This window comes from Morone saxatilis, unplaced genomic scaffold, assembly GCF_004916995.1.
Source record: "Morone saxatilis isolate NCDOM2014 unplaced genomic scaffold, NCSU_SB_2.0 Contig14, whole genome shotgun sequence".
Lineage (NCBI taxonomy): Eukaryota > Metazoa > Chordata > Actinopteri > Moronidae > Morone > Morone saxatilis.
In genome coordinates this window covers 15,073,123-15,095,834 of record NW_023339696.1, presented here as the reverse complement: position 1 = coordinate 15,095,834, position 22,712 = coordinate 15,073,123, and the positions used below count along the sequence as shown (strand labels likewise).

Sequence of the window (22,712 nt, the reverse complement as noted above, 5' to 3'; positions counted from 1 at the left end):
TGCAAGTTTAAAAGATTTTAAGTTTGCCAAAATTGTGGTTACACCATTTCGTTTCTTAAAAGGGGGACAAATAGAAAACAGCTTTAGAAGTACGATTTGGAAACGTTCTCCATAGTCAAAGAATGCACTGCTATATTTAACTAATTGAAGTGTATAAACATACATGCTGTGTGCTAGATGTTATGCCTTTACTGCCTGTGTTCTGTTTGTCTTGTTAAATGAAAATCTTTTAATTATTTAATCTAATCACAGTCTTGTTTTTTCAACCACTCTGTGAACCCCTGAGACATGGCAAAGCCCCTGTAACGAGGCTTCGGCCATTTGAGGGTCCAGCAATTAGCCAGGAACAGAGGGGATGTCCTAGGTTTGATACGCTCTCAAGGCGCTTTCCTGTTTATGCTGATGGGTTGATTTATTAAAAAAAAAAAAGATATTAACAGGTTCTGTAAAAGCATTGTAATACCGAGATCATCTGTATCAATTTCAATATTCAATTTGTGCTATTGAAGCAAAGACGGTTTTTTAGCACCAAGATGCATTTTGAAACCCAGCCAAGAGCTCTGGTGAAATATGGCAGAGCTCAGAAAAGCTGCAGGAAGGTTTTCTTGGGAGTCTCTAGGGTAGTAAAGGGGTGAGTGGTCCTTCTGTTTCTCAACCAACTGTATTTTGTGTCTATTTATTTAGAAGAGGGGACGCAGTGACTTAGTGATGTTTTTCTTACATTTTCCTGGAATGGTAGAACAAATCAAAGGTGAAAATGATCAAAACAGTTCTGCTGACACCAATGTCAGTGGGAGAAATACAAAATCTCATACTTCCAAACATGACCAAATGAACAATGTCAAAATTTAAAGGAAAAAAAAATAAACCTTTCAGTTTAGTCTAGGATATTTATTACTGGGATTTCAGCTGAAGACGCTTGAAGACTTTTTCATGGAATTGTTTAATTATTTGTACTTTACATGCCAGAAAAAAATAAAATAAAAGTTACAAATATTGAGTGACCCATTTTTTATTGACTGTCAAAACACTATTATTGAATGTTATGAGTAAAAAAGGATGTTATTTTTACTATCATGTATTTACGTTCACTACGGCTGGTTTGTTGGCACATACGAAGATTAGAAGTTCTTTGGATACCAACATGCTTCCTTACATTCTATTTTATATGCATAAAATTAATGCAGACTAAGTACTATGCTAAATGGTTTTAGAGTAAGAAATTACAGAAGAATATATTCTACTACTACTACTACTACTACTACTACTACTACTACTACTACTACAGTATTGACTGAAAGCACAGCTACAACAAAATGGCTACACTGAAGTTTAAAAAAAACAGACACAAGCTTGGAATATAATAAAAGTATGTTTATTTGAAAACCATGGAATGACTACATGTGACACAAATCACGGACACAAGACAACAAGGACTAGCGAAAAATTGGATGTGCAGACAACATAACAACTAATTGGAATTTCCATTGTTTATTCTTGATTATGGTGGCGCTCACGGCATGGCAACTTCCATGTTGCTGCGGTGACTGTGGTCCCTCAAGAACAACCTGCAAGAGTGAGAGCGCATACACGTTTATTTCAATAGCTTGTTTGCTTAAGTCATGACTTCATAGTTGTTAAAGGGAAGGACAATTTAGTTGCAATTAATCCCTGTAGGTTTCATTTCCAAGGACTAAGCGTTGACACCAGTGATATATCCACTGCGCTTACATTTGGGTTAGATGCTATGTTGATTTACATCCACAACACATTCAAAAAGTAAAATTCTGTTGTCCCAAAACCATCTCACCTCCACACTTGCTTAAACCTACCCTCATCCACACTATCATTTTTAAAAAGCTCAGCTTTGTTCACAATTGTATCTACAATATCAAGGATGAACCCTTTTTTTCTCTAAAAAAGAAAGAATACAACTAAATACTATATGTACGTAAACCATTACGAAATGTTTTCCATTCAACGGAATTGTGTAGACAGCCTCAGCAAATTTAAAATGTTGAATAGAAATAGAAATTGTAAAAGGCTGAACCGTCAAACATTTCAAGATTTCTGCAGTAAAGGATGGATGCAGATGCAATCACAGTACTGTACCCAGTTCAACAATAATGTATCCAAAGAAAATGTGGCACAACGTACTGCTGTATGCATTTGTCTCATCCATATACTGAAACATTAAATTATTATAATTTATTAATTCTTACTCCTCTACTATCTTAACACCTACAATGAACTCAAATTTCCATTACCTTTCTCTTGCTGTTGTCCTGCTCTTCTTCTAAAGGGAGGCTGTAACTGCACATGCGGTTTTCTTTGCAACAAAATGTTGAAACACTAAACTGTCACATTATGGAGCTCTGACAGTCAGTGATTTTTATTTTTCTTGCGTAAGCATTTTTTGCACAAAACCATGACTCTTATACAATCGTGGCCCCATTGTAGGACCAATTTAAGATCCTGGGGGGAAAAGATATGGTCCTGCAGTAAACCATACTGTATGTGGACCACTCTCCCAATTAATTTTGAAGGTTTGCCAACAAAGTTAGACTTACTCACAAATCAAGTAGCTCTAGAGCTCTTCATGCTCATGAGCCCCGAAATCCAGACTTGGGGGCTCCTGGCAGACAGCAGGACTGATGAACTCCATCAGATACTCACATCGACTGGGCTCTGAGGTAGATGTCACAACTGTCTCCTTTCCGCACGTTAACTTAACCTGAGAGACAAAGGAGGTCTATTTGGTCTTTCTCTGCTTTGTCCAATAAGAACAATTAAAGAATAGGTGAAAAAATTAAGTGAACAAAAACAATCCAGTCAGTGCAGAGACTCACCGTGGTGGATCTGTTTGGACCTTGCCAGCACCCTGTTCCATGTTCATACTTCATCACAGCGTAGACATTATCCTCAGGACCTGCCCATTTCCCCCATGTTCTACAGAAGGAAAATAATGAAACGTACAGGATGAGTACAATAAGAACAAAAAACAGCGCAAAACACAAAATATTACCAAACAACATAGACATTCTCATACCCCAGGTTAGTTTCTGATCCACCATACTTGGGTTTCTGGGATACTCTGTTGAATGGACAGAGCCTGTAGATGTACCTGAGAACAAAAGATGAAATTATTCCCTTGGAAGTAGGAACTTGTAACAAATATTAATAAATACGACAATTCTTTCCAAAGTCAGAGTGTGCACATACTCGCTAGTAGACAACTCATAACACTGGCTATAGAGGTAGGCAAACTCAGCATTGGGTCCAAAGTCAAAGGAGATTTCCTTCTCAAGGTTCCTGCAGACAAAAAGAAATTCAAATGTAATCCAATAGTGCAACAAAATCATCCATAGTACCTGTTGAAAGTTGGACTGCCTGGTAATAAACATTGATTGCATTATAGGCAAAGAAGCTCCTTTATACTCAGGCTTAGTACTTACCTGATCTGATCATCCACTTCCCGGAGAGCTCTCTCAGCCTCATCAAACTCATTCCTGGCTTTTTGAGCAGCTGGGAATCAAATATACACTAAGTAAATTCAGTGTGCTGGCAAGAAAAACGTCTGAGCAAATCACGCCATCCTGTTGATGCTTTCATAAAAGACAAGCAATAGATCTCAGTCATACAAAAGCAACACAGCTGTTCAATAAATTGCTTTCTTCTTCTGATAAACAATTTATTTGCACTACAGGAATGAGAGATTAATTTCAAGTTAGCACATTCAAATTCAAACTAATAGCTACACAGTCACATCTGTGCTTTTCTTCTGGTATTTTATAGTGTGACTCACTTACTCATAGCAGAGAACTGACTGAGTCACTCAGTTTTATACACACACACTTACAATCAATGAGGGTCTGCGTTTGTTGGTCGTAGGGTGGCATAGTCCCCTCATCATCGTCATCCTTCTTTTCTTGAGTCTGTGTCGTAGGAGGGCTCTGCTTATCAAACACAGATAAGAGTGACTCACTAAAATAAACTTGAGAGTCATTCAACATAAGTTTGATTGAGAGGCTCAGTGGACTTACCTTATAGTCTGCCTCATCTGGGTCATCATCTTCATCCTCTTCATCCTCCTCCTCTTCTTCCTCTGGGATGTCATCTTCAGGGTACTGCTCAGAGTCATTGTCGGAGACTGGCTCCCTCATCTCCTCCTGTGGAGTCTCCACTGGTGCTGGGGTGTCTGCGTTGGCCTGATACCAAGAAAGTCACACATTTAGAGGCGCAGAGGCTTTCACACTTAGAATTCAAAAATTAACTATCTGGTTCTTACCTCTGATATGTATTTTTCTTTGATGTTATTCCAAACAGACTCGAATGCTACTGTGTCCACTTTGTCCACTCCTCCTAACAGTCCCTTTATAAACCAAAAGACAATATTGATATTTTGATTTATTCAGCTCCTTAAGATTTTTATATATATATATATTTGCATTTAATGACAGCTACACTTTAACAGCAGTGTTTTTATAGAAATAATTCAGTACCTGGGCATCTGCTTCTGTGAAGGAACCATCTGAATCTGGGTCGAGCTCAGAATGGGACAGAAGCTCAGCCACTGAGATACTTAGATGAAAAATAAATACGTTTTAAAAAAAATGCAAATTCACTAGTTATAGTAACAACTCTATAGTTCTACCAGTGAGTCAATGAGGCTTCAAAAACACTGAATTATTGTGACTCTAATGATCATTCAAAATGTACACATGAAAGGCATAAAAATAAAATATTTTTTCAGAGAGACTATCTTTTGTCTGACACTTTTAATTCAGGAAAGTGGTCTCTGCTGTGTGGCAGTATTTTAGATAAATAAGGTACAGAGCAACAAGACAACTTAAAATAAAAATGGCTCCACATTTACAGACGGTGCATTTTATCTTTGCACTATTTTATTTAACTTTGTTCTTAAACGCTGTCCCTGGTAAGCTTCAAAACACTGTGAATCTTCCATAATGGGTGCTAACAATTCTGGAAGGTGCCGATACTCACAAGCCATCTGCATCATCATCCAGTTCAAGAAACACCTCAGCCATTCTAGCCTTGTCCTTCTCCATGCGAATGACAGCTTTTTCCTCTGAAACAAAATTAACGTCTCTTTGTGTTGAGTTGGCAGTGATTCTGATCACACACACTTGTAACTTGTGTTACTACATGTCTTGCATCAGGGCAGCTAGTACTAGTACTGCTAGTGTATGTGGCACTAAGGCAACTTACTCTAGCTTAAAAAAATGTTAATAAACTAGACTATACTATCTCTAAGGTGATGGTCTGTACAATCCGTAGATGGTGATATAGTTTCACATCATAATTTACCTTCCCAGGCCTTCAGATGGCGCTCTTTCGCTTCTTTCTCTGGCTGCTCTGCAGTCTCCTTTACAGTTCTTAGAGCTTCCACCCTATCTTCCAGATCCTTCTTACTGGTCTGAACATCTGCAAGTTTGGCCTGTTGAGACAAATCAAAATAATACATTTAAACAAATAAGATATACACAATATCTGAAAATTTCATTCAATTTATGAAACAATGCGCTGACATCTACATTCTAACTGTTTTGCCACCAATAACCTCACTGTCAACTTGGAAGTGTTTGTTTTTTAGAAGAGATTTCAGATGGCCAGCATCTAGTTTCTGGTGAATTAGCAGGATGTGCTCAACATAAGGTCACTAACTACTGCTTTCATTTTTTCTGCGTAGAATAATTCAAAACATAGGTGACATAGCCAGACATACAATAGTTGGTGTGGGCACCTTCAACATCTCTACTGAAGTATATCTGTATAAAAACATATCTGACCCAGTGATAATTCATGTTTCAAAGCTCTGGATCTTGATTATTACTCAAACAAATACCAAAGGTTTTCTTGTCATTCACACCTTCTTATCCTCTAGGCCCCTCTTGGCCTCCTGGATAATTTGTTGTTTAAGCAGAAAGCCCTCCTTAGCGATCTCTGCCATCTTCTGCAGGCTCTCCTTCTCTTTGCGCCCCAACTCCCTGCAAATCACATGAAATGAAAAAAATGCATTCAACAAAAACAATACATTTTACATTTTCTGGAAACTCAATGTGTACGTAAGTATTGTGTAGTCCCTATGGAGAAACTGGGCTTAGACTACATATCGTACACAAGTTATAATCCAAAAACATTCCCACCTGCAGGTGTTCTGACAGGTTGCACCACTGTTGTACTCATCTGTGGTGTCACAGCAGTCTGTACAGGAAACCCAGATAATATTAAACAAAAATCCTGCAAACACACACCACACCTGAGAAGAAATAATAAGCACAGTTTAAAATTCGTACCACAGATTCCGTCATTGATGCGGGAGGAAGGGATGAAGGCTGGTCGGAAACCTGCATTGGTACAGTGGAAGCTACCATTGGGACAAGCAGCCGTACCTGCAAATAAATGTATTATTAAATATACAAAACAGCCACTCCACATTATCATGACCTAGCAAAGGTAGAATTATACAGACTAAGCAGACCTATTACATTTACCACTAGCTATTTTATTTAATGCTTTGCACTGCGGGGAAGAAAATAGTACTGGACGGCAGTACAGGAGTCTCCAGCATGCAGCATATAAAGTCAAAGTCAGCTTTAATGTCAATTACTTCACATGCACCAGACATACAAAGGAATCGGTTTCTCACTCTCCCAACGGTGAACGATAAAAGCACAGGCACACTGATAAACAAGACATTTCCTATACTCAAAAGTAAACATACAATGCAATTTACACAGTAAGACTAATGCTAAAAAGATAGACTATAAATTATACAATATACAATAATATAAAATATACAGCAGTTATGGTACTGCAAAAAGGCAGTCAGTAATAACAGGAGGAGGTATACACACCTGGTTCATCAGAACCGTCGTGGCAGTCACAGTAGTCATCATTCACTCTGTCAAAGGGAATAGTGCGGCTACCATCCAGGCAAGTAAAAGGTTTTCCCTCCTCATAGAACTGCCGTTCTTTCGAGGTTGAACAGAAGAAAAGTTATAGAGAACTGCAACCGCAAAATACACAACTGTACTCGGGAATCTGTCTTATTAGTCGTAATTAAATGAAAAATGCTTACTCGATAGAGGGACACCGCGAGGGCGTTGGATTTCCACGGCCGAGACTCCCACACTGAGCAGCAGCAGCAGGTAGTGACAGGACTTCATGATAGTGCAGCTCCACACGGTCACAGTTGGTTCAAAGGTTCAGCTGCACCTGAACCGCAGATTAATACAGGAAACACACTGTAACAAACATAAACCTGGCGTGACAGGGTAGGGGACGTTATTAACTAATAAGAGCAACACAACCACATTACGTGTGTACGCTTGTTCTTGCGTATTTTTACAAAATATAATGACTTCTTGTTCGTTAGCCGAGGGCTAACCAATTAGCTTGCAAATGCCAACTAGCGACTTTAGCTTAAGATTAAAAGCAAAACCATAAACTAACGCGTAAATGCAAAACGCCAACTGTACTTATGTCGTTACAATAACATCATAATACCTCTAGTGTGCAAGGTTAATAACGTAGGTAAAAAAAATGTACAATCTTTGCAATCTTTTCTAAAAACAAGCTAATTGCTAATCATTACCGGTCAACACAGCGCCTAGTTCCGTCACCGCAATGCGCATGCGCGATCCCGCCCTCTCTGTCTTGTTTCACTCTGATTGGACGACGCTTTGAATAGCCCTTGTGATTGGCGGAGAGCCGTGGCACGTTGAAGCAGAGGGTTCTGGGTATACTTGAGGATGCAGCCATCTCATGCCCGACTCAGACAGGTGCAGGCAGTCGTCACTGTTTACATTATCAGGCTTATACTACACTACTTACTTGCTATTTATATTTAATATTTAATTTCCACTTTAGTAGTTATATAGTTTTAGTTTTTTAGTTTTATTGTATATTTTTGCACTCCATGTCACTTTGAACAACAATGTGTATTTACTTTTAATGTATAGTTGTATTTTCTAATTAATAATTGAAATATTTTATGTGATATTCTTTGTTCTCTGTTTGTGCACTTACGTTGCCTATTGGTGTGTCAACCTGAATTTGCTCCTTAAGGATATAAAAGGAATTCTTATCTTATCTTATTTAATATTAGTGTAAAAGCAAACAAGTAACGTCCAAGTGGAAAAATGCTATTTACCGCTGTATTCATTCAGATGTATCTCAACAATCTTCAACCATACACGGTCTGTGAACATAGTCTATGAAATCATATGTGTGTATATAGGTGTTATTTTTTGGTGCTTTTTGTTCCAGATTTTACATAAAGTTTTTGTCTCATGTACACATGACTGGGAAGTGTTAAAAATAGGATGTGCGTATGTGGGTTCAAACCTATACTTAAACAAATAGCTCAAATAGGTCTCCTCTACACAACAGATGCTAGAAACCAGTGTGGATGTCTGGAGCTCCTATGGACCAAGAGACATTGCCTGCAATATCCAGTTAATAATACAGTCTTGCTATAGTTAGAAATGAGATTATATTACCAGCCCCTGGACTAATAAATGAGCATAAATACAATAAATACACACAAACAAGTAAAATGCTGACATACCAAACACAATAACAGCAAACATGACAACGGCATTGTATTTAATATAAAAATCTTACTTTATTTGTATTTTTAACACACTTTACAGTACCGAACAGTGAAATAAAAGAAAAATATACTGATATACTATAATATTGTTTTATATATAGATGTTTGCTTATTAAATGCATTTATTCACAAAATGACACCTCAGCTCTGTTAAGAGGAAAAACTTTCATAAAAATAATATAATAAAAAATAACTTGGACACATTTTACACATTACAGCAAGATCATTTACAAATATTACAATCATTTCATGTTTTTTCCCTTGAATAATCTTTCTTACTTGTGACAAACACATGAATTAAAGCCCAGAGAATTATTCACAGAGGGAGTCAGTCTGCGACAAAGTAACCTGACAGCAACCCGATGGGAACCAGCTAGTTAGGCCACCATTGGACGGACATTTAGGCTATCAGGCTAGTGATTAAAGTTACTAAGAAACAGAGGTGGTGATAGTACTAGAAATGGCCAAGTTAGACAAGGACACATTTATATCCTTAGAACATGTCACATCCTGTGTGACTACATCAGCTTACATTTGACTTTATCAGTCAAATAACTTCAATCTCACATAGACTATTAATAGAGAATGACTAGTTTGTTTGATTATGCCTCTAGAAAAGGGGTTAACAATGATTACTGCACAATGAAAGTTTGTGATTTGGCCTAATGGAATATAATTACCAGGTGACTGCCAATGACCAAACCACCAGCACACACTGTACACCTGAAACACACTGTTTGCCTCAAAACCTGATGGAATAAAGTGCTGGTACAAATATATTTGATTTTAACAATAAATGTGGACGGTTAAAAAATGTGACAGAATGTTAGCACAACTGAGCAAAAACATAATCAGAGAATAAAAAGGTGGGGATGTGGCCTGCAGTGCTTCAGTGGTTCACATAACAACCTTAATTGGTTATTTGTCAATCATTATGACTTGAATAAATTTATAATTTACAATCCAATATTACATTATATACAAGAGTGGTAATGCTTATAGCTTTATCATCAACACATGATTCATTTTCCAGACCATCCACCAGAATGATATAAAAATAAACTGTACACAAACTGTTCAAAGAAAACACTTCCCATGGTTTTCTTTTCATCATTTAAAAAGAATGGCAGCAATCAATCAATTGAATAATTTTCTTAATAAGAAACAATTGCTACAGTATTGTGTTTGTATGGCAATTAAATATTAATGTTTTTATAGCTTATGACATAACAAGAAGCCACAAAAACAAAGCAACATCTTTAAAGTAAAAGGCCAATGCATATGGGAATCTTTTATTTAAGTAACTGCAATAGTAATCCTGGATTCCCATTCCACAAAATGAAAGCCTGTGTGGTGGCCCCGCAGCTCTGCTCCATCGTGCGACAGAGCAGGTCAAACACACAGGCTTCTGGTTGCACCGAGCTGTGGTGTCTTCAGATAAGTTCAGTTACTGACCTGCAGAAACTTGCTCTTACCTTCAAAAGAACCACACCCATGTTCTTTTTTTTTTTTTTACCCTGTGAAAAACACCTAAACAAACTGTGACCTATTTAAGCTGTGCTGATCGAATCCTGAACACCATTCAACAGGATGTGGTGATGCCAGTGAGGAACGATGACACTTATGACAATATCTTTAGCATTCTGCCCTTTCTTTCTGTTACTCACTCGCTAACTCATGACAACACAATAAGCCACGCAAACAAACACATACACGTATCAACTCCATCGTGTCAACAAATCAATATCTGGTCAGATCCAAACAAAGGACATCCCTATTCATTCTAATTGGCAGCAAAATCTTAACTCCCATTTCTTATTTCCTCTGCATACCTCCAGGTAGTTATGAGTCATTTTACCGTCATGATTAAAAAAACAACACATTCTTTATGTTGGTCCGAGCACAGCAACAACATAACGACTAATTGGCAGCAATGTTTCCCTTTCCCCTCTAAATGCAATGCTGGATACATTGTGTATAGACACACTGATACTCACAGAAATAAGCATACAGACGTGATATAAATATGCTAGGATATCTATTATATATCTTATAAATCTACATACTGGCAGGTATGTATCCTGCATCTGACATTAAGGCAAAAAAGCATCAAACATAACAAGGATGATTAGGGACTGCCAGACCACCTTTTGGCCAAGTCACGCTTCTTTCCCCTGACATTCTTCCTCCCTGATTTTCTTATTCATCTGTGTTCCTTCAATAACTTCACCCACTGAAGTTTCTCATCCTTTACTTTGGTGAGAATCGTTGTGTATGAGGAGACATAAACACACAGTGCAAGTGGGTTTGAGATGGCGAGTGAAAATTTGTTCTGCTGATGAAATAATTATGTATCCCTTCAACATATTTAGCAACTGTTAAATAGAAAATAGGCAAAACTTATGCTTCAAAGCATCACATGGCTTATTCTCAGAAAGTTTAAAAAAATCATTCTAATAAGAAAAAACCATAAGCTGGAGTCCACTGGTGGTTGTGGTGGTGGTAGTGATTGCTCTGCATCTAGGGTTCTGAGTTATTATATTACCAGAAGAGCAACAAAGGAAGACTTACAGCTTAAAACATATCACCACAGAAACTGTACGTGTGAGATACACACCACAATACCATGAACAGTAAAGAGAGATCTTTAACAAGAGACAATCAAAAATGATAACAAAATCAGACACTCCTGTCCCACAATGCATTGCTTCACGACAGCTCCATTCAGGAAGCTGGTGTTTCAGAAAGGCACAGAGCCATCTTGCACCAGTAGCACTCTCCTTGTAAAGGGAAAAGGGGTATGGGACCCGGCGGCCCCTTCATCGCAGCATCTTCCTTTCCTTCGGTATCTTGCTCTCTTCTCCTCCAACTCTGGATTTTCTTATTTTTCTTTCCGACAGAAATGGAAAAAAAAGTCACTCGGATGTGTTGCTTTTCTGAGGAGAACAGTTTCTGTTGAGGTTCTAACAAACATGAATTACTAATACTGACTGAACACTAGTTAATACTCCATTAAGAGATGGCTTTTTCCAAAAAGATTCATTACTAATCCATGTCCCTCATGTAAATGCACACATAAAAACATACAGTCAAGTGTCTGTGTGTGTGTGTGTGTGTGTGTGTGTGTGTGTGTGCGTGCGGGGTACATTTGGGCTCCAGTTATACTGCATGACTGATGCATGCTCGTACACACATTGCATTGGTGTATTCTACATGACTTACTCCTACTATGTGTTTGTGTGTGTCACTTAATGTGTGTTTATGTGTGTGCATTCCAGTCCCAGAGTGCTACGCTGTCTTCAGTTGCCCATCGTTACTGCTCCTAAATTCCTCTAAAGGTCTAAAGTTCATTGTGAAATCTGTCGAAGGACTTGTCACCACTCCACATCTACAGTTGCTGTGTATTTACCTTCTCTTTAAGCGATTTTAATTTATTCCCTTTTTGAAAAATATATTTAAAGGTCTGTATTGTCATTGCAGTCTTATTTGTTCTTGGTTTGGCCATTGAAAGGATGAACAAGATAATGTGTGCAAGTAAGGAGGGAGATACAGGAGCAGAACTCATGTATCTTCAGCTTGTGAAGAAGAATCTTCCTCTTCCTCTACAGGACTTGTGTCAGAAAGTCTCTCCTTTTCGGATCGTACCTCCAACTGAGCTTTCAGCTCCTCCTCCTCCTCCACCTCTTCTTCCTCCATTGCCACCTCGTCTTCCTCTTCTATTATGTCCTCATTTTCCTCCTCTGCCATTATGTCTTGCTCTTCATCTTTTTTACCCTCCTCCTCCCCCTGACTGCAGTCTTGTGCCATGTGGTTCCGCGTAAGCTTGTCAACCTCGTCTCCCTGTTCTCTCTGAGAGCTGTCTTCGAGGGTGAGCTCAAACTGAAACTTGTCTATGCAGGCGTTCAGATCCTTATCCTGAATCACAGGAGGTGGCGAGGGGCTTTGTGGGATAGTGCTCTGGTACCAGTCCCTGTTGTCCTCCAGAGTGTCCAAGATGTCCTGGGCATCAGGGTGCACAAGGTCCCCCCATGTCTCCCACAACGGGTGGACAATGTAGTCAATGAAGCCCACCTGCAACCAGAAAAGAAAGAGTGTGACTGACATCATATAAACTAGCACAGTGGTGTCATTCCACTCCCTACAAATAAGCATTAAAAATGTATGAGGATGACTGCTGTGATCAGAGATGACTGATCAATCTCTGCACTGTAGTTATCATGCCACCTACAGCATTAACAGTTATCCAGTTGTGTACAGAATCATATCCATACATGCCTATTATTTCAGGGCTGATCACTTACCTGACTCTTTTCCACAGATGCAGTGTGTTTATCGCACATGGGACTGATCTCCATCCCTCGCTCTCTCTCCTTATCTCCCTGCCTGAAGAACTCCTCCATGATTCTTTCCGTCCATTGTCGATACACAGCCAGGGGTTTTGTAGGATTGCTCAGGTCAGCACAGTGCACCATGTTCCTCAACACCTGCACAAACACACAGTCACATGTCACAATATGTCATGTATATGCAAAGTTACAAACAATAAATTCAGATTCACATTGGTAATCATCTGCCTTTAATCTCCTCTGTCCCTCTGGTCTTCTAAAGATTTGTGTTTTAAACAATCTTTTTGCAGCCGAAAGGAGGTGGTTAAAACCTAGCTTTTTGATGACCTATCTCACTTCTTTATTCTTTCTTCCTTTCTCTTCTATTAATTGCTACTACAACTTGAAAATCCAGTCCTCTGCCTCTAAAACTAGGACGCTACTTTACCTCAACACCTGCTCCTCCCTTTTCCATTTCTGGTCAAGATTTTGTCACCTACTTTGGTAAGAACATATATCATATCATATCATCCTCGACCACTTATTCCTGTATTGAATCTGGCTTAACTTCTTTCTCTCTTCTTCCCACACAAATATGCATAAACGTATGACCCCTTTACGCCTTCTCTTGATGTCATCAATTCTTTTGTGACATCTGGCTGTGTGACTTCAAGTCACCTGGAAGAAGAAGAATTCTTCACAAGTATAATGTCAACAACCACATACTCATCGTTTTCCTCCTTTCCTACACTCTTGAATCAGAGAATTGTCATAAAGGCACTTTTTAGATACAAATCAGTCAAGATTCAGACTGGCATACTGTTTTGTGAGTCTCCTGACATGAGTTTAGACAACAACAGCAACCACCTCCTTCCTGGCACTCTTGCAGACAACAGGATATCTGGGAAGGCACTTGCATTTTTCTCTCCCTTCCTTTCCACGGACCCACTTAATGAAAGCTCAGATTCTTGCTTTTGTGGATGACACTGAACTGTACCTCTGATTCAAATCTTTGACACTTGGGTCACATCAGGTTAGATACATTTCTGCAGGCCTGGCTGAGATCTCCAGTCCATCAAACTCAATTTAGATAATACTGAGCAGCTCTTCCTTGCCCCACACAAGATCTCACTGTCCTAATTAACAAAATAAAGTAACACCTACTTCATCAATCAAATACTGAAGCATAGTCCTCAACAACCAGATCCTAAGATGTGAATCAGTGATCAGACTCTGTTGGAGTATTAGAATCCCCAAGCTACTTAAACATATTTTAAAATAAGAGACTACCTAATATTTGTGTAGTTGCTGATAGCAACACCCTCGCCTCACCCTCCGATTGCAGGCGTGCAGGAGAAACTACGGTGGCCGCAAAAACCACAAAAGGCCATATTTAGAGCCAGTGTTTGGTGTGTTCGTTCTGGGCTACTGTAGAAACATGTAATGTCGGACTCCATAGGAGAGGACCCGATCTGTCTGTAGATAAGAACGTATAACACTATACCATGACATTTTGAGGAGGCGCATGTAAATTATGAAAAGACCATATCTCCAGAAGAAGACACAGAAGTATAAATCAGTTTTCACCTGAGTTGGTGTTCTGTCCAGCCCCCTGCTTAGTCTTCCTCTCAAACCTAACCCGTTTTTTGCTTTTTTTATAGCACTCTGAATTAGCGCTATAGTAAAGTTCAGTTCTTCTGGCTAATTTGTAAATTGAAGTTACTTGTAAATTAACTGGAAGATGACATCTCACCTGTATTCGATCAGTGTAATGGTCCAGCAGCAGTACTCCAGAACTTGTCACTTTCTTGGTTTCCACCATTGTCTTGAGGTCTGCCAGCAAACTCATGTGTTTAGACATATCTGTTGCCAAAACCTGGGAATAAAATTGGTATGAAGGCATTACATAAAGAAATAGAAAGATGGAAGAGCTAAGAACCAAATAAAGAGAAGGGAGAAAGGTAGTTATCTTCATTATACTGAATGAGTGCGTTGACAACACTCACCATATCAATAACAAGTTTCCTCAGGCTTTGTCTCTGCCTCTTGCTAAGGTTCTGGAAGATGTCACAGTTGTCCTCGTGAAGCAGCTTGAAGCCCACAGCTAGGTGATGGTTTTCCAACACAGACTCATCATTATACATCAGGGCTAGCTCTGAGTCTGAGGGAAGCACCACACAACACATATGAGTCAAAAATACAGTTATTCCATCACTCATTCAGCATCACCATGCTCTCTCCGTCAGTGTTAGAATCAGACCGTAGTGGCACCGTTTCAAAATGTACAACTACTTAGACGATTAAAGGTGAAAGCGGAGTGCAAACAAAGCTTAACAACTAAAACCACACAGTTTACAGATTAAAAAGATGAATGTACTTAATACATATAACAAAAAAAGGTCTGCTTGGTCATTCAAAGGATGGATAACTGCAGTACCAAAGTAAAAAATAAAAGAGAATCTCAATTAAGCTGAGTGTATTATATGCATTAGAAACTATATGAAAATCCATCTTTACATATATCTAAGTTCTGAATGGTCTGTGCAGTATTAAATGACCTAATATGATTTAATAGTTAATAAATTATATTAAGAGGAAAATGCAAAATTAAAACAGTCAAAATGTATAAAAACTGATGTGATAAAAATTTAAAATAAGAGTTAAAGAGTTCAAACAACATTGAAGACAAACCTTTACTGGGTAGAATGAAATAAAAGGGTATTTTTAAAATAGCTGACCCAGAAAAGTGACCTCATCTAATTCTTAAATAGTGGATCTTAGCTACCTGCTTCTCAAAAATCAAGTCGAGTCATTTGTATACATTTATAACCTTTCTCAGTTACTTGTCTTGGTCACATACAACACGTTAGTTGTATTCGAAGCAGAACCAGCTGGATTTAGCTGCTTTTTGTTTGTCCTTGCCATTATGATTTCCAATTTTCTTCTTTAAAACTCATGTTTGTGTGTATCTTAATCCCATTTTGACTCACTGGTGTTAATAAGGAATTGGTTGGACACTCCTGGATGGTCCACATCGTGGATGGCAGCGGCAAATAAAGCAGCTAGTATCTCTAGATCAGTGAACACCGCCTGTCAGAGATAAATGATAGAGAAAAAAGGGAAATAATCAGTTACACTGCAGTCTACAATTTGCCTTTGACTACTGTGTTCATGTAGTATTTGTGAAAATCTGTGCATGTTAAAGTAATAAAGTTATATGTGTATTTGGTATTTGTAGTAATGCTGTGTCTTTGTCATTAGCAGACCAGTAGTGGTATTTACATCTAGAGCTGGTGTGGATAGCAGTACATGAGTAGACTGAGTGACATCTGCAGCGTGGAGGCTGTTGTGGTAGGCCACATTGGCATGGTAGTGGTCCTCCAGGGTCATCACATAAGTGACAAATGTATCCACAGGGATCCGAAAGGTCTTCAGTAGATCTCTTTCCTGTAGCAGAGACAGTCCACGGGGGTCATTGTCACAAATAAGTTACATGATATACTATATAATCCATTGCTGGTTAAAGCTTAATCTTTCTCACCTGGAAGATGGCAAACATTATGCAGCTGAGGGGTCGGTTATTGGAGAACTCTGCCACATGAAAGATATTAAGGCCCCACATGTTCAAGTCGTTCAGCTCCTGAAGGTGCAACAGACAACATTTACATTAGTACTACAATCTAGCAGTTTGTTACCCATCTTAATTCAACCAACAAATGTGCATGATACTACAGTGGTTAATTTTTGCATTATCTGGTATAAAGATGGTCGAGGAAAGCTATGGAAATGTGTTCAGAAATGCATGTGAAATGCATGCATGTGTTATATTTACATAAAGAGGTAGAATATGTAGAGAAGGGTGACGGGAAATACATGTAACCCCATTGTCGGTTTATGTGTGCATGTCTAATAACTTGCTTCTGCTGGGCTGCTTTTCTATCTCTTTACTTCAGTTCAGTTCAGATATTTTCTGTCCCACAAGATTATATTTTGCAGCAAGGAAAAGGAAAGGAAAAAGAGAACATAAACACAATAAAAACACAGTAAGATCACTGAACATGTATTTACCCTGGCTAACGCATCCTCATGTTCAGTCTTCACACCGAAGCGAGGCATGGTGCAGTTGGAAAGGCTGGAACTGTGCGTGAGCTTCTTCACACCACTGATGTGACACATGGGCTTCTCCCTCTCCCTCAAAGTCGGAGATGGGATCTCAACATCGTTCTGCTTATCTGGGGGGGAAAGAATCAGAAGTCAGCCAGGATGAAGAATTATGGTTGTGCTTGACCTAGGGGTCAAAGCTATAAAGGACTTGTTGTAGTGGCTGGTCACAGTGGTTGGATGGCAGGTTTGCTTTACCTAGAAAGGTAGTGGAGATGTATTCTGACACCTGGTTCCCTGAGCGACTCATCTCTGACAAATGGGACAGCTCCCTGTTCAACATCCTCTTGAACTGAGGGTAGGACAGACAGAAACAGGAAGTAAGTGATTTTATTTGTAGTTACAAAGTAGCAGCATAAAAGGTTACTGACATATCCGAAAATGTAGACAGGCAGATAGGTAAACCTATCTAACCTAAGAAGGATTAACATTGTACTTTAGATTCAATTTGCACTGATACAAAACAACAAACATTCCTATGAGTCAAATATGAGAAAATAAATTATCACCCTCAATCTGGCTCCATTCACTAGTGGGTGAGAAAATCAATTATGAAACATGTCTCTTCTTTTTCATAGCATACTGTTCAATGCCCCAATTCAGTGTGCATGCTTATTTATGTGCTGCAGTATTGTGACCTGTTTATACATATTTTTCGCCATACATCTCCAGTGGCAATCATGAACAACTAGTCTGCAGGTCCTTGCAGTACAGGCACAAATGTGATTAAGTGAATACATTATCCCTGCAGACAGAAAACACTGTTCTTGAATGTTCTCTCAGATGTTATGTAATTTTTTCTCTATGGTTAAAGGTGATTTAACAGTTACCTGTCGCACAAGTGTAGGCACAATGCAATTCGGACGAGACCCCTCGGTCTGTGTCCTACTGACTGATCTTTCACACATAACAATTTCCATGGCAACCAGAGTGGTTGCCGTGGCAACTGCCTCCTCACAGTCAGTCCTTCAGCTTGATGTAAGAGCGGTGGCTGCTTGGGTGACAATCTGAGGGAGTAGGCAGGTGTCTCTGACCTTTACCAAGGTCAACCCTCCCCTCCTCTGCTGTCTTCCTCTGTATGTCTCCCTGTTGCTTATATCTGCTCCTCCCTCCCTCTTGAGGTAAACAACATTCTCCGCCATTGCTATTGAGCCCCAAAATCCTCCTCTGTCACAGGCTCCACTTTGCCTTCCTGCCATTTCACACACCTCATGCATTCTACCATCTTTCAGTCTTTTCCTCTCAGTTATCTCTCTTTTTCCACCCATCCCATCCAGACTGGTGCTCGTTACACGATAGGCCTAGCAAATAGGTACTCTGACAACGAATCGTAGAAGCAGTCCGGCAGAATCAGTCATCAGGAGCCAGGAAAGCAAGTCAAGCCCAGTGGCACACTTAGGCAGCAGGCTCAGCCCAAACCTCCTCCTCTCTCTCTTGCTCTCTCTCGTTCTTTCCTTCCCTAATGCTGTAACGCTGAGTCATAGCTGCCAACCAACACTTCCACGGTGCCAGTCCGAGTGCCAGGACAAACAACACTCTTCCTCTGACACTGACTAATGAAGCAAACATGCAAACGCTGCACAGACATGACCACACACACACACCTATACACCTGCATATGTGAGGGACCCAGGTGTTATTGTTAACTGTCTATGATCATGAATAGCATACATTAATAACCAAATAACACACATGTTAAATGTAACCCCTCCTCTGAACTATAATCTGTACATTTGATTGATTCAGACTGTAAACATATGAGCAGAGAAGCAACTCATATATCCTAACGTGCCAAATGTCCTTCAAGAAAACAAAAAGACAAAAGCCAGAATTTGTTTTGGTAAGCCAGTGACAGGATACCACATCTAATGCAAACCCGACAACTCACACAATGTCTAACTTCATACATTTTTATGGATGTAGCATGTTGGCAAATCTGAGGACAAAAGGAACAAAAAGAAACATCTACTCAGTCCTGAGACAATAAGCATTGTCCTTCACTGACAATATACTTGGCTTCCTTGAGTCTGTATTGAGGCCAGCCTCAGGGTAGCAGGAGAGAGAGACGGGGGATGTGGGACGCAGGTGTGGAGGATGGAAACGGACATTATGTGACACTGCAATGTACCTGCAGTAAAGACAACGAGACTACTCATCACACAGTCCCAAAGCTATTTCTTAGATTTTAAGCAGCTTGGTGTATTCTCAAATGTAGACCAGATATGGAATATGAAGAATGAGAGTGATATTGTCTTTTTGTTTACAGTGCTGCTGCAATGTAGAAAAACTGAGCAGAGTTAATAAACTCTGTGCCTTTACCCCTGTTCCCCTTCAGTGGATTCATGTATAAATTATGTACAGGAACACACTCACCAATATTTTGCCTTACAATTTCTCACAAAGCCTTTGTCAGCCCCACAAAACCTTCCTTCACCTCATAAATTCAGGACAAAATGAATTAGCCCTCATGTTGCACCTTGTACAATTCTCCCATATAAACACATACAAATCACAAACTGACACCATGAGTGTTTGATTAAAAGAGACACATAATAACCCGGAGTAAACAAGGAGAATAGTTGTTAATGCATGCATAGATGTAGCAGTGACACTTGGAGAGTCCACAGCATCTATCCAAGATGGCCACCGCCAGGCCTTCTTGCTCCCAGCAAGCTCTCTGAACCCTACCTGGTCCCACCAGCCGATGAGCCAGGGCCTGGAGCAGGTCTCACAGAACAAGTCCACTAAGGGCGTCCTGCGTTCCGCTGCCGTCCCACCCCCGTCCAGAACCCCTCCAGCAGCTGCACCAAGGTCCAGCTCTGCCCCTGCCCTCCCCTGCAGGGGGCTGTAGCTGGAGGAGCGGGGCAGCCGGTAGCCCCCTGGTACAGGCGAGGGGCAGGGGGATGGAGCTGGGTCAATGGCTTCCACTACACCCATGTTGAGGGTGACGGGTGGTTTGGGCCGATGGCACAGGCAGGAGGTGCGGTAGTGGAGCGGGGTGGGGGCACTGTGTGTGCCCCAGTGGCATGAGGGCGTCGTCAGGGTGTGTGGGGAGAGGCCACAGCCAGTCAAGCCGGAACACTCCAGAGTGACGGCTGCCCCGAGAGGGGGCGAAGGAACGGGGGAAGGGGGTGAGGGTAGGGGTTGCTGGTGCAGACTGTCCTTGCCTACATGCAGCACCCCAAAGCAGGCCACCCAGTCAGTCCAGAGTCAGGCTCCAGCCTCAGCGTGGTCCGAAGATGAGGGTCCCCCTGATGGGCAGACCAGGAGCCCCCTGGATCCAGCTGCTGTGGAGACTACATCTCATCCCATTTGCTGAGCAAACTGACCCAAATGTACAGTCACTGCAAAGTAGAGGTGGATGGGAGCCGAAAGAGGGAAGATGGAGGGAAACAGAGAAGGAGAGGAAGCAAGGGACCGTCTGAAGGGCACAGAGAGGAGCCGATGGGAGAGATGAGTGGGAATGTGAGAGAGATGTAAATGAAAAAATTATGTTGAGAGAGCTGAGATGCTTGACAAACAGTAATAAAAAATTTAGATGATGAAGGTGAGAGGGATGGAGTTGTGGTGACGGCAGGACAGAAAGATGACTGTAGTATCGAATGATGGAGGGGAAGGGAGCTTGGATGACAGCGGGAACATTGGAGAAGGAAGAAAGGAGAAACAGATGATAATAGCAAGAGAAAAACAAGGATGAAGAGGATGAGAAAGGGAGAGAGAGAAAGAGACAGAGAGGTATGTAGGCAGGCCTGTAGCAGACGGTCAGGCTGAAGAATCACACCAAAGCTGTGGTCTGGAAAAACAGGCTCCCTCTCCCTGCGTCGACTGCCCCTCCCCCACGGTACGGATCCAGAGGCCCGGCCCAGTCCTACCGGTGCATCAGCCCGCCTGTGCCGTCTCACACCAATCCCAGCAAAACACAGTCAGTCCACAGTCAGTCAGGCTGCCTCCTGATAGCTCCGTAGCCCGGTCCCCTGCTCCAAGTCAATCCATGCCTCAGCTGGACAAAATGCCAGAGGTCTAATCCTGCCGCTTTAGGCTGCCGTTCCTCCTCCAATGCTCTGCCTCTTGCGCCATTTCCCTGGATGCTGTAGACAGCTCTCGCAAGCTAATCAGGCAGTGTGGCTGCAGGCGCATGCATGTGTGTGTGTGTGTGTCTGTGCTTGCTTCTGCTCTCAGCCTGAGTGCGCATGTGCGACAAGACAGCATGTACGTCTGTCGAAAATATGTGTGTAAGCGAGGGTGTGAGTAAGAGTGAGAGACTGAGTGGGAATATTCATGTGTACCTCCATGTTGGCACAGTGCGGAGGATTTCTGTAGCTTAGTTGCGGCTGCTAAAAGGCAGCAACATATTTTCAGAGATTCTGTTTACCCCAGGAGACTTCTCTCTGCACATTGTATGTGCACACATATTTTACATAAATGTGCACACACAGACAGACAGACATAAATTATGTCCTTTGAATACTCTCCTGTTATCTCTCCCTGGGCCCTTTCATCATAAGCCTGACTGATTGTAAACATGAAGAACTGCCATTAATTAACAGTGAAGTGCAACACGGGAAGAATTTATAGAATAAAACAAACAAGGTACAGGATGCTGTCTCTTTAAGACAAAACACTATTAAAGGAGCATCACCTCGATTTCATTGGTTGTTGCCTAAACCACATGGCTTGTGGTCAGAGTAGCAAGCCAATGACTAAAAGGGAAGGGCAGACCCTGCTGCTGTTCGATAGCAACCAAGGTTACAGCAGAGACATCAGCATCAGGGCATGTCCCCCCTCCCATGTCCTCCATAGATTGTCACCCTCCCCTCTCTCTCTCTCTCTCTCTCTCTCTCTCTCTGTTCCTGTGCCCCCACAAATACAAATGCATGCATACTTAACAAGCAGGCCCATGTGCACACATACAGGCATGTAGATGCAAATGCACAGCTGCATCTCTTGCAGTTATAAAGACAAATGCTTAACGAGACATCATGTATGCCATAAATACCCAGAGATGGTTGACTACATATGTGGTAAAGCGCATATCAATAATTCATCCATACAATTACTACCACAAGATTGCAAATAAACACAGGAAACAAATATTTTTAAAAGACTACCACTAATTAACAACTATCTGAAAATTGACACAATCTACAGTACAAAAAGCAGCACATGATAACTTCAACAGCTAATTCATTCAAAGAGTCATTTGCTAAACAAAATTATGTGAAAATGTGTGAAGATTCAATGTGACAGGTGTTAGACGGGACTGGATAAACCAGATTAAGGTTTTTATGACCAAAAGTTTAATATGCATTTTCTTCAGTTCACTTTAATAATTTACCTTTGTGGAGCTCCATTGTTTGTAGGGTGGAAGCTTAGTAAGGAAGTTAGCCATAATGTATTTTGTACACTGAGTGATACAACTAGGAGCCATGAAATACACGTTGTTCATCAAGAAGCTCGGAACCAAGCGTGGACAGTGAAAGTACGAGTGAACATGTTTGTGTGTGGACAGGTGCGAACCTTGTTGGAGGCCATCTCGCTGACTGAGCGGTGGGTCTGAATGGTCTCCAGCTGGTCCAGACACCAGTCCA

At 40.7% G+C, this 22,712-nt stretch overlaps 2 protein-coding genes across 4 annotated transcripts in view; both read right to left on the bottom strand.

Moving 5' to 3' along the window:
* Window positions 1-1,353: 1,353 nt before the first annotated feature.
* On the bottom strand, window positions 1,354-7,666 carry prkcsh (protein kinase C substrate 80K-H). Of its 3 annotated transcripts, none has more exons than XM_035654814.1 (18): window positions 7,619-7,666; window positions 7,103-7,239; window positions 6,879-6,995; window positions 6,318-6,413; window positions 6,168-6,225; window positions 5,891-6,008; window positions 5,329-5,458; window positions 5,005-5,089; window positions 4,503-4,581; window positions 4,289-4,372; window positions 4,044-4,208; window positions 3,860-3,953; window positions 3,456-3,525; window positions 3,223-3,312; window positions 3,050-3,124; window positions 2,850-2,949; window positions 2,571-2,734; window positions 1,354-1,568 (listed from the first exon to the last, which is right to left on the bottom strand). In XM_035654814.1, the coding sequence occupies exons 2-17, from the start codon at window positions 7,188-7,190 to the stop codon at window positions 2,588-2,590; spliced, it is 1,596 nt and encodes a 531-aa protein (XP_035510707.1). In that variant the 5' UTR covers window positions 7,191-7,239; window positions 7,619-7,666; the 3' UTR covers window positions 1,354-1,568; window positions 2,571-2,587. The 3 variants fall into 3 exon arrangements, with proteins under 3 accessions (XP_035510707.1, XP_035510706.1, XP_035510708.1); XM_035654813.1 differs by having other exon boundaries at window positions 2,575-2,734; XM_035654815.1 differs by having other exon boundaries at window positions 2,575-2,734; window positions 7,531-7,642.
* Window positions 7,667-8,675: 1,009 nt separating this feature from the next.
* The window catches only part of pde4a (phosphodiesterase 4A, cAMP-specific), a gene marked incomplete in the record, with an annotated part of 39,908 nt that continues 25,871 nt past the window's right edge, over window positions 8,676-22,712 (bottom strand). The window contains 10 exon segments of the mRNA XM_035654812.1: window positions 8,676-12,709; window positions 12,940-13,122; window positions 14,717-14,839; window positions 14,970-15,124; window positions 15,954-16,053; window positions 16,246-16,410; window positions 16,505-16,603; window positions 17,032-17,195; window positions 17,323-17,416; window positions 22,642-22,712. Coding sequence (XP_035510705.1) covers window positions 12,200-12,709; window positions 12,940-13,122; window positions 14,717-14,839; window positions 14,970-15,124; window positions 15,954-16,053; window positions 16,246-16,410; window positions 16,505-16,603; window positions 17,032-17,195; window positions 17,323-17,416; window positions 22,642-22,712 — 1,664 coding nt within the window.